This window comes from Mesoplodon densirostris, chromosome 5 (genome assembly GCF_025265405.1).
Source record: "Mesoplodon densirostris isolate mMesDen1 chromosome 5, mMesDen1 primary haplotype, whole genome shotgun sequence".
NCBI classification, from domain to species: Eukaryota; Metazoa; Chordata; class Mammalia; order Artiodactyla; family Ziphiidae; genus Mesoplodon; species Mesoplodon densirostris.
In genome coordinates this window covers 67,370,607-67,382,879 of record NC_082665.1, presented here as the reverse complement: position 1 = coordinate 67,382,879, position 12,273 = coordinate 67,370,607, and the positions used below count along the sequence as shown (strand labels likewise).

At 41.0% G+C, this 12,273-nt stretch overlaps 1 protein-coding gene across 1 annotated transcript; it reads right to left on the bottom strand.

The window, feature by feature from the left end:
- Nucleotides 1-2,975: 2,975 nt before the first annotated feature.
- NDUFB4 (NADH:ubiquinone oxidoreductase subunit B4) lies at nucleotides 2,976-9,324 on the bottom strand. Its single transcript, XM_060099907.1, has 3 exons — nucleotides 9,096-9,324; nucleotides 4,328-4,474; nucleotides 2,976-3,112 (listed from the first exon to the last, which is right to left on the bottom strand). Exons 1-3 carry the CDS (start codon nucleotides 9,273-9,275, stop codon nucleotides 3,050-3,052), a joined length of 390 nt encoding a protein of 129 aa, XP_059955890.1. The 5' UTR covers nucleotides 9,276-9,324; the 3' UTR covers nucleotides 2,976-3,049.
- Nucleotides 9,325-12,273: the final 2,949 nt, after the last annotated feature.

Here is a 12,273-nt window from a genome sequence, read left to right as displayed (position 1 = left end):
AGACGTTTTACATCAGAAAAATTGGGCAGTGGATTTGAGCAAGTAAATAACAAAATAAACATAAATGGACAAAAATATATGAAAAAAGTTATCCTTCAATAATAAATGAAATGCAAATTAAAACATTTTCATTAATTAGGTTTAAAAATAATAATAGGGGCTTCCCTGGTGGCGCAGTGGTTAAGAATCCGCCTGACAATGCAGGGGATGTGGGTTCAAGCCCTGGTCCAGGAAGATCCCACATGCCGTGGAGCAACTAAGCCCATGCATCACAACTACTGAGCCTGCGCTCTAGAGCCCGTGAGCCACAACTACTGAAACCCGCACGCCTAGAGCCCGTATCTGCAACAACAGAAGCCATGCAATGAGAAGCCCGTGCACCACAACGAAGAGTAGCCCCCACTCACCGCACCTAGAGAAAGCCCACGTGCAGCAATGAAGACCTGATGCAGCCAAAAAAATAATAATAATAGTGAACACTCACTGAGGCCTGAATGTATGCCACTAAATATTTTATAAGTAATAACTCATTAAACAATGAGTTTAATAACAATGTAAGTTTTACTAGTTTATCCATTTTAAAGATAAGGAAACACAGAATTTAAATACATTCCAGGTCACTTCACCAGTAAGTAGCAGAGCAGGGATATAAAGGTAAGGAGAGGTGGGACTGAAAGTTCCAACTCTCTAATCACATGGTTGGTTCTCCAGGCAGCCAGCCCCCATCCCTAGGTGTGGCCCAAAACTCACCTCATTAATATAACAAAAGATACCTTTATGGGTTTCATCACTTAGGAAATCCCAAGGGTTTTAGAAGCTTTGTGCCAGAAACAAAGACCGAATATATATTTATTATAAATCATAGTATAACAGGATTTCACTTTAGTTTGAAGCTATAACTATTTCCTGGCCATTTGTACCTGGGAAACAGCAAAAAGAAAAAACAAAAAAAGGTTTTCACACTGGCAGCACTAAGTGACCTTGATTACAAGGAGCTAGGGTTGCTGCTACACAACGGGGGCAGAAAGGGATATGCCTGGCACCAAGGGGATTCACTGGCTTATCTTGGAGCTTTCTTGTCCAGTGATAACTGTAAACAGGCAGTTGCTGTAACAAAGGCCTGATGATGCTAGAGTAACTAAGGTTCTGGCCTTTGGAAATGAGGGTCCTGGTGACTCAGGCAAGCAACCTAGATCTGCAAAAGTTATGGCCAAGAGAAGGGAAATCTACAGCATGGTGGGGGTAGACGAAGATTATCAGCTAGGGCCTCAGACCAGTCACAACTGTGTAGACTGTAGCTTGTTGCACTAACCCTCCGGTTAAGACTGTACCTGACTACCACCCTGAATGATACATTGCAGATTAGATTCAATGTGTGCACAGATCCAAGCAGTACATGGAGTGGATGAGGAAATAGTATACCTCTTGTGCGTGCCTCACTTCCCCTTGGCCCATCTTTTTACTCCAGTTGCTGCTGCAGCTCTCATTTGCCTGCAGGTGTGACCTGACAATACTTCACCTCAGCTGCACAGCACACCACCCGCTTTCTGCCCTATGCTTCCTCCTCCATGAGATGCCAGTAAGAACCCAGCCAGCCAGTCTGAGCCATGCCCATACCTGGGAGTACAAGGGAATTAACTGCATGAGATAACTCTGGACCAAGAGGGAGAAGAGCTAGTATGTAAATATTCACTTTTTCCGTGTCTGGGAGTAAAATTCTGTCCATTCCACAGAGCTCCTCAGAAGGCCCCTTTAAGAATTAAGCCCATTACCCCCAGAGGCAACGGGCCAAGAGCACAGTTTGGGCTCTGAAGATCACAGGGGCTGACAGAGCAAAATAGGAGCACAAAAGGGCAAGGTGTGTTGGCTATGGCTAGATTGGGGGCCGCTGTTGGGTGAGAAGACAGGGAGGGTGGAGGCCATGCTGAAGAACACAGGTAAAATGGTATCAGCATTGGGTTTTCCCTCAACCACTCTGAGCAGTCTCCCACCTGTTCTTTCAGATCACTTCCTAACATAAACTATCTACATACAAGCTTTTCTCTCAGGCTCTGCATTTTGGGGTGCTCCAGGCTCATACAAGGATCAAACGAGACAATAGTTGTGAATATGCTTTGAAAGTTAAAAGCAATATACTCATGTAAGCCAGCCCCACAGAGCATGCTGTTCTTCCTATAGTACTTGATTTTACTTTGTCTTCATAGATGAAATTGTCACCCTACTGTTTCAAGACTAAACTACAAAGCATGAGGTAGCTTTTATTGAGCAATACTCTGTTACTTCATTTTCATCTTTATGACCTTATGAAGTAGTAGGCATTACTATCTCCATGCCATAGATGATGAAAGGGGGGCCTGGTATTCCAACTGCTAAACTCAAGCTAAGATTCTAGCCCAGATCTGACCTGCAAAGCCCATGCTCTATACCATTTTACCTGTTCTTCAGCATGGCCTCCACCCTCCCTGTCTTCTCACCCAACAGTGGCCCCCAATCTAGCCATAGCCAACACACCTTGCCCTTTTGTGCTCCTATTTTGCTCTGTCAGCCCGTGATCTTCAGAGCCTAAATCAAATGCCATCTCCCTAGACAGAACTGCTTCTTCATCAGCTTGCCAACATCACTTTCCTGAATCGCTTTTTTTTAAAACCACAAGGTTGTAACTGTTCTGCTGCATTTACCACTGGGGCTGGAGCCAGATGACAGCTTAGGTTTTAAGTAGTACCAGATACATAATCAGCACTTAAATAATAACTGTTGAATAAACAGTTGTCGGAGTGTGTACTCCTTAAGCACAGGGCCTAAGTTGTCCTGTTGACTGCTATATTCTCAGCACAATAGCACAACGCCTGGCTCATAGTAGACACTCATTTGTTGAATGACTGAATGAATGAACATGAATCTGTTTCTTCATTAAACTGTGAACTCTTACAAAGTAGGGATTCTACAGTGTCCAGCAAATGTTTGTTGAATCAAAGTAATATTAAGAAAAACTTTTTAATGATTAATAGATTCATTTAATCAACAGTACATATAGTCATCATTGCCAGACTTAATATGAGATGTTAAATGTTCGATCCAATTTTCCTTCCCGGATAAGTTTTTCTTTCCTATCCTGTATAGACAGAAAAAAAAAAAAAAGTACATTAAAAACAATGCATTCTGGCACAATTCATGGTATAGCTCTGAAAAACAGGAATGAAACACTCCCAGCCTAATTACAATCCCCTATTGTCTAAAGCCTACAGAGTATGAATGAGGAAGTAATAATCTGAAGAAATAAAGGGACAATAAGAAAACACTCCTATTGAAAAACACCTATATTTTAGTAAGTAGAATTATATTACCCCACTAAATAGCATACACTGAAAGCAAAATGTAAATACCTTCTAGGTAAGTGTGGCCTACCTTTCTGTTAAGCAATAATTTATCAGATAATCAAAATATATACACTCCAGGAGAGTGGATTGGCCAGTTTAAGGCAGAGCTACATGGGTGTGCTCCAGCGTAGATGGGAACATGAGGCCTGGGGGATGGGGTTGGGGACCTAGTATCAGAGTGGTCTAGTGTCAAAGATTAGCTTGGCTTTCTGTGCAATCACGTACCCAGGCCTCTGATGGCAGTGAGCCCCACCACAGCCTGCTTTGGCTTTTCTGTTGTTGGAGTATTAACATATTTTAACATTAATTCACAAAATGTGACCAACATAACTGGAATTCATGCAGACAGGGAGCATACTAAGTGATATATGTATTCTGCTAATACTTAACCCAATAAACATCTCTTTTAAAAGCAAACAAAATAAATATAAAAATTTGCAAAGATAACATCTAAAGATTAATCAGAATAGAAAAGTTTTTCTGTACATCCAATGAGAAAAAAGAAATTAACTTTTTAAGTTACTTCTATATTCTCTTGCTTAATATACACAATATAATTTCCTTACCTAATCTAAAACACACCAGGAAAAAAAAATTTTTTTAATAAAACACAACAGGAAAACTCTTTCATGAGCTAAGTTCGTCTTAGATATTTAAAGTGACCAATTCATTACTTTAAATTCTAGAGTAGCCATTAAATTAAATTTGAAAGACCCAGAGACAATCGTAGTTTATAAGAAAGTATATTTCTATGAGTTGAAACAATAAAGCAATAAAACTAAACATATAATTGAAACTTCGTGTTTTAACTCAGTTGGAAAGGAATAAAGATAAAAGAGGAACTGAAGGAGGAGTAGACAGACAAGATGGGAATTATCAAGAGAGAGAGCTGCAGCCAGCACAGAGGGAACCTATCACACAGATACCAAACACAAGGTCCTAATACTTACTCTGTCGGTTTTGAAAACATAATACCAGAAGAAGAGGGGCCCAATTCCAAACAGAGCTCCTAAAAGTGAGGTCTTGGGAGTGGGTCTGAAATTGGGATAGACATTTGCTGATCTTGCATAGGTCCAACGAATCAAGGCAGGATCTTCCTAAAATGAATGAAAACAAAAGATACAGGAAATTAAGTTCTACACTAAGAAACAATCTCATCAGGACTTTTGTGGAGAAGCACAAGAGATGCCCTTTGTTCTCTTCTACAGTTAAGGGTATACCCCGAATATTCCCAAATAGCTTCAAAGAAGATCTTTCATTTCCAGTATTTGTTGAATAATTCTCTGATGATCCTGTTCAGAATTTAAAAGACTCATATCATCCTTCAGCCTCCTATTTATTTAAGATTTAAGAATCCTAACCATTTTAAGCTGTCAGAGAAGGCACTTTTTTTAAAATCATTTTTTTCTATTCTTTTCTGGATTGTTTTTGGCTTCACTGTCTTTCTTGAAGTATGACGAACAGAACCACACAGTATTTCCAATGAGGACAAACAGATTTCATATGCTCTATCATACTGTGAACTTTGTTTCCAGGACCTTTTCTAATCCTATGCCCACACTAGTCTTTCCAGGCTACAAATAAACTGCAGGAAGAGGAAGACAGAGAGGTAGGCTAACTCTGAACTTTACATTTTTAAGCTGACTTGGCTGGTATTTTAAGAGCAAAATTATTACATTTCACATTATTAAAATAGTTTTTTGAAAGGACAAAGTTGTTAAAGAAAAATAATCAGATTGTCTTGGTTAAGAAAAAAGTAACTGTCAATTTTAATATATTTATACTAGAATAACTATGTAAAAATAGCAAATCTACCCCAAATACGTAATTAAATTTAATTAGCTAAATATCCTAATGATTTTACAAAATTATTTGCTCCAGTTAACTGATAGATAAAAATAAGCAAATGAAATCAGCTTTAAAACTTTAATACTAAGCTGTGAGGAGAACATTCAAGGTCTTAACCAATGCCAAGAAGTCATGATTGGTAGGACATAAATAATTAAACTGGATCTTTCACAGTAACATTTTAAATCAAACTGTTTGTCAAACTCTTTGCAGAGACAGTAAAGAAGGTGAAGATACAAGATACAGGTTCAAGGGGACATCTGAGCTCTATACCTGAAAGGATAAATACATCTATCTATTCTTGTATCTATCCCTTCCTGCTATTAATGCATTTGAATGACTCTCATGCCAGAATTCTCTACCAGTCACCTCTCTACACCTAAAATCTGCCAGATCTGTCTTCCAGAAACAGACATTTCATTTCATAAGAATACCAACAGCTCCATGACCATAGTTCATTGAACGAGGTACTGTTGTTGAAAGAGGTTCCAAAACACCTGCCATGGGAGACAGTTCACCTTCTTTGACACCACTCCACATCCAAAGGACTATCAGCAGCATGTGATATGGTGAACACTACTTTTTTTTTTTTTTTTTTTTGGGCTGCGCTGGGTCTTTGTTGCTGCGTGCGGCGCAGGCTTTCTCTAGTTGCGGCGAGTGGGGGCCACTCTTGGTTGCAGTGTGTGGGCTTCTCATTGTGGTGGTTTCTCTTGTTGCGGAGCATGGGCTCTAGGCGCATGGGCCTCAGTAGTTACGGCGCATGGGCTCAGTAGTTGTGGCGCACGGGCTTAGTTGCTCCGCGGCATGTGGGATCTTCCCAGACCAGGGCTCGAACCCGTGTCCCCTGCGTTGGCAGGCAGGATCTCAACCAGTGCACCACCAGGGAAGCCTATGAACACCACTTCTTGAAATCATTTCTTCACTTGGCTTCAGGGGCACACACCAGCTTGGTTTCCTCCTAACTCTCTGGCCATTCCCTCTTAGTCTCTTTCGCTCTCTTCCTCCTTATCTCCCCAGTCTCTTAATATAAGACCTCAGACCTTGTGGGTCTTTCCTATCTACATTAACTCCCTTGATAATCTCTAGTCACATGGTTTTAAATATCCACCTATAGGCTGATGACTCCCCAAAACTATGCCTCCAGCCCTAGACCTCTACCCTGAACTGCAGACATAATATCCCACTCCCTGCTCAATGCTGACATATTGTCTAATTGGCAAATGTGATGCCAAACATGATGTATCCCAAACTGATTTGCCAATATGCCATTCCACCTTCATCCCTGATCCTTTCACACTCTTCCCTATCTTGGTAAAAGGTAACTTCATTCTTCACTTCAGTCAAAAACCTTGGAGTTATCCTTGAGTCCTCTCTTTCTCTTACACCACATATCCAATCTGCCGGCTAACCTGATTGACTCTACTTTCAATACATAACCAGAACGGACCACTTCTTACCAACTCCACTGCCACCACCCTTGTAGCCACCATCAACTAAGAAATTAGATTACTGCAAAAGGCTCCTAACTAGTCTCCCTGCTCCTGCTTTTGCTCCCACATAGTCTCTTTTCTACTAAGCAGCCAGAGATGTTGTTAAAATGTAAGTCCTGGGCTACCCTGGTGGCGCAGTGGTTGAGAGTCCGCCTGCCGATGCAAGGGACATGGGATCGTGCCCCGGTCCGGGAAGATCCCACATGCCACAGAGCGGCTAGGCCCATGAGCCATAGCCACTGAGCCTGCGCGTCCGGAGCCTGTGTTCCGCAACGGGAGAGGCCACAACAGTGAGAGGCCCGCGTATCGCAAAAAAAAAAAAATATATATATATATATATATATATATATATATATATATATATATATCCTGATTATGGGACACCTGACTCAGAAAAGTTCTTTCAATGGCCTATGAGGCTTGGTGTGATCTAGTCCCAGGTAACTTTCCCATCTCATCTCTTCCTACTCTGCCCTCACCTTTCTCCATGTTAGTCACAATGGTCTCTTCAGTATTTTGTGGATTAACCAGGCACACTCCTGTCAAAAGACCCTCATATTTGCTGTCCCCCTGACTAAAATGCTACTTTCCCAGAGAGCTGAATGGCTAGCTCCTTCCCCTCACTTCTCTGAGATCTTCAATGTCACCTTCCAAGTGAGGCCTTTCCTGTGCCTTTCTAAAACTGCAGCTGCTTTCCCTCTCTACTACATACACACACTCCTAATCCCCTTGCTTTATTTTTCTTCTTATCACTTCCCATTACCTAACATACTAAATGATTTAATATTTTAACTTATTACTTGTCTTCCCTCTGGAAAGAAAGCTTTATGAGGACAGGCGTCTTTGCGTTTTGTTCTCCACTGTTACCGCAGTATCTAAAAGAGGACCTGGTACATAACAGACCCTGAGCAATTATTTATTCACTAAATCAATCATTCTTAGACACTAGGCAAAGAATTTCCATGTATTGCTCAATATATAATTGTCAGGCCCTCATTTACTTAACAGAACAACCAGTGAGGCTGGTGTAAAACCTGTTTTACACAGCAAAACTATAACTGCCCTGGGTCACAGAACTGGAAAAAAGAAAATCTGGAGTTTAAACCTCAGCTCTGTCTGACTCAAAGTCTTTTTTTTTTTTTTTTTTACTACATCTTACTATCTAGCACATCAAACCCAATTGTGTGAGTATGTATACAATCAATGTCTCTGTCCTCACCTTCTCCCAAGTAAATGAGGTTCTGGCTGAAGACAATATAGCCAAATGGTTAAGAGATGCTTTGGGTTACACAGACTACAGTTCAAATTCTGCTCTATCACTTGCTAAAATATATCACTCTATGACATACTTGTCCTTCCCATGTAGTCTTTCTCATCTGTAAAATGGGGATAGTAATAGAGCTTAACTTAACTCTTTGAATAGCTGTGATATTTGAATATCATTCAGAAAGAGTTTCAGTAGTGCCTGGCACATTGTAAATTTCTTTCAATTCTCACAACTTCCTAAAATTCCTACAGAACACCAATGCAACTGCTGGGAAAAGTCATTTTTCTTTTTTAATCTAAAAGCACACTTCTTAAATAATAATAGCTATCAGTTTACTGGGCATGTATTATGTGCCGGGAATGTTATACAGGCTATCTCATTTAACCTCACAACGATTCTATAAAGAATGTACTACCATTTCCATGTATGAAAATTAGAAAACTAAGGTTCAGAAAGCTTAGGGATATTGCACAAAGTCATATAGTTTGCTAGTACATAGTGCCTTGGCGTTTGACTCCAAAGCCCAAAGCTTCAGCAAGCTGTAGTGTGTTTGGGTCTTTAAAAGATATAAACCAAAAAATCACGATATTCCCTTCAGAAGAGAACAGTATTGCTATAAATGTGAACTGAAAAGTGGAAAACATCTTTAAAAAAAATACACACACACACCCCATATTTCCTGAACACTCATCACAAGCCAGGCACTGTGCTGGCCGGTCACGTGCCTTATCTCATTTAATCCTCCTAACAGCCTCAGAAAATAGGAAGTACTATATTATCCCCATTTTTCAGACAGGAAAACCGAGGCTAAGCAGCAGAGTTGAACAACTTTTTCAAAATCACTCAGGCGGGAAGTGATCAAGCCGAGACTCAAACCCAGCATGGTTTGAATCCAGAACCCGTCCTCTTGGCCACCGAGCTCTCTGCCCAAGATCAAAGGGCTAATGAACTGGCCTACTCTCTGGGCCTGGAACAGGATCCATGTCTAAAATACTCTTCGGGAACAGTGACCGCTCCGCGGCGTGATTCCCCTTGTCAGGTCTGAGCTGCCCAGCCCGACGGGACCGTGCCGACTCTGGCCCCTCGATTCCCACCCGCTGGCCCCTCACTCACGATGACCCCATGACGGCTGGGGTCGTTGTACTGAAGCAGGTACTCTCGTTTAAGCCGGGATCTTATGGCCAAACGCTCGGCTTGTGCCTTCCGAGTTTCCGGAGATATGTCGTATTCAGCTGGGTCGAGGGTAGTGGGCAGGGTCGCCAGGCGCGACGGGTTGTACTTGGGGAACGACATCTTGGCGACCCGGCGCACAACTGCGCCTGCGCGGTCCGAGGCCCGCCCTCTTCAGTCTGACCTTCGTCCTGAGGCAGTGCGCCTGCGCGTTAGCCAGAGGTTGCAGATGGAGTTTAGCAAGAAGTTCAGCCTCTTTCCTCAACCTTCCTCACGGTCCTGGCCCCCTAGTGGCGACCTGCGCAGGCTCAAGGTACTTTCCTCGCCTTCCCCCACCCCCCTCTCCTTCCTCTCCCCCGCTCCAAATCTAACGCTTGTTGCTCCTTCCTAGCAGCCTTATCTCTACTGACATACAGAGCTTATTATGTGAAGTTGAGCTGGCAGAGACTGAAAATGGGATTGACTGGAATTCACTGGAATTCTGATTCAGTGTGGGTTCATCTCTGTGACTTGCGACATGTCACTTAACTTCTCAAGAGTTTCCTCTTCCTTATCCTGGAGATAATGACCCCTATTCTATCCACGTAGCAAAACTGTTGTGAGGATTAAAATAAATAATTAATAGATGCCAACATACTTTGCAAAGCACAATTTCTCTTCCAAGAAAAAAGAAAATTAGCTTTTCTGTGCGTTACCGTATTAGATCCATACAACATAAGCGGAAGAATATTTTACATTGTCATGAAATAATTTTTAATAGGAGAATGATGTTAAGAAGTGTTCCCTGCCTGACTATAAGTCAGAAAAAAATGGTATTGTATAAACCTCGCAAAGAAACAATATCTTAGTTAAAATACTAAAACCTCTTATGTAAAATCCCTAGTACTCTTCAGGTGCTAAGAATAAACATCCTTAGAGATATGAAAATAAGCATAAGGGCATTGAGTCTTGCTGTGAAAGATAATTTTGGGAAACAAGGAGTGTAACCTAAAAGGAAACGTTCTCCACCCCTACTGTCCTTCTCCTTTCCCCACTATCACCACAGAAAAAGGGCTACTTCAAATTGTATGGCAGGGTCTTTGGGCACCAGTCAGACACTCCTTAGGGGAAAACATGTAAACAGTATTTCCATAACTCAGACAGGGAATTCTGGATCAGCGTGGGTGAAGCATCTGGGGACATGTAGGTATGTTGGGAAATGGTTACTAGGCAGAGAAGGGACCTAGAAAGTGTTGGTGCTTGAAGTGATGAGGAGCAGCACTGCTGTCAAATTTACTCAACATTTTAATACTGTTTTAAAATATTTATTAAGCACTCGCCGCATGAAGCACACTGCACACTAGTCAGTCAATCTTTTAGGCTCAGCGGGGGAAACAACAGAAGAAATGAAGGACAAGATGTTTGTCTCTGAGAAGCTGACAATCAAGCAGTACAGAAAGAACAGACAGAATATGATAATATTTGCAAAGCAGTTTAATGATCAAATGAATATAAAGCAAAGTGGGCTCAGGAGAATGCAGGCTGAGGAAATATAGAAAAAAGAAACTTGAGACAAATCACTCACACTCCATTTTAAAGGAGTGGGGGGAAAAAAGTTCTGTTTTTTTCTGAGGTGTTTAAACATATTAAGAAAATAAAATGAAAAGCAGGAGCAAGTTGAAAATTCTAAAGACTACATTGATAGTTTCAAAAACCTTTTGTTAATAGATTAGACACTGATCTAGGAAGAAGGTCATGTTAAAAAAAAAGAAAAGAAAAAAGAAAGGAGTACATTGAGTACAAGCCAACGGACAAAGTTAAAAAAAATAAAAGACTTTAAGTTTAAGAGAGGGAGAGAGAGAGAGAGAGAGAGAGAGAGAGAGAAGAAACTTCATCATTTCGTTTTGGATGAGTTAAGGGGATTATCTCCACATTTGCTTTTTTTTAAAAATGAAGTCATTTGTTTGTTTGTTTGTTTGTTTTTGGCTGCGTTGAGTCTTCGTTGCTGTGCACACAGGTTTTTGTCTGGTTTTGTGGCGAGTGGGGTCTACTCTTTGTTGCGGTGCGTGGGCTTCTCATTGTGGTGGCTTCTCTTGTTGCAGAGCGTGAGCTCTAGGTGCACGGGCCTCAGTAGTTTTGGCACGTGGGCTTAGTTGCTCCGCGGCACGTGGGATCTTCCCTGACCACGGCTCGAACCCATGTCCCCTGCGTTGGCAGGCGGACTCTTAACCACTGCGCCCAGGGAAGTTCCTGCACATTTGCTTAATTATCATAAGGATCCCTTCAGATAACTGTTAAAAATATGAAGTCCTAGGTTTTGTTCTGCTCTTGTAGATTCAGAATTGGTCTTCAGAGGAACCCAAGAGTCTGTATTTTTTACAATTTCTTGAAGGGATTCTTACAATATTGCATGTTTGGAGAACATAGAGATGAATATTAGAGGTCTTCCTTTTCCCAGAAAAGGCCAACTTAGAATGAATCTATTTAAGATGGAAACCTAGATCCTACAGTGAAAGGAAAAGACTTGATTGGGACTTTAGCTTGAAACGATCAACCAATAAATTATGAAAATGAATTTATCTTGTATTTAATACATTTAAGGTCACAATTACAACTGTGTGCTAATTCTGATAAATCAGGTGTTAATTTGTGGGGACATTATTTTTATGTGGCTCATTATGCTTCACTGCATTTGATTTTTTGCAGCAGGTTTATATTTGCAAAAGTGCTGGAGGGCTTTTTCCAGTTTCCCCAAGGCTCTCTTAATCCTCTGAAACCAGATTATTTCCTTTTGAAGCACTGATGTTATCATCATTCATACTCATTTTTCTCTTTTTCGTTTGTTACCTGGTCCAGCTGTAAGATCCTCCTGTATTAGTAACTTTGCATGTGGATCTAGCAGTTCACCAACATCACTTTCATCAATTTCATGAAATTCCACATCTTTTGCAAGATTTGCAATAGATTTCTATTGCATTCCAGAACTGGATGTTTCCAAATGGATGACCAAGACTTTGATGGGGTGAATGTAGGCACTAGGATTAGCAGATGGAATAATTTCAGTGAGCAGCAGTTTCACAGGTGGTCATATCATCAATGTATATTTCATGTTTTGAAGATGTTTACTTCTCTAAGAAATCTC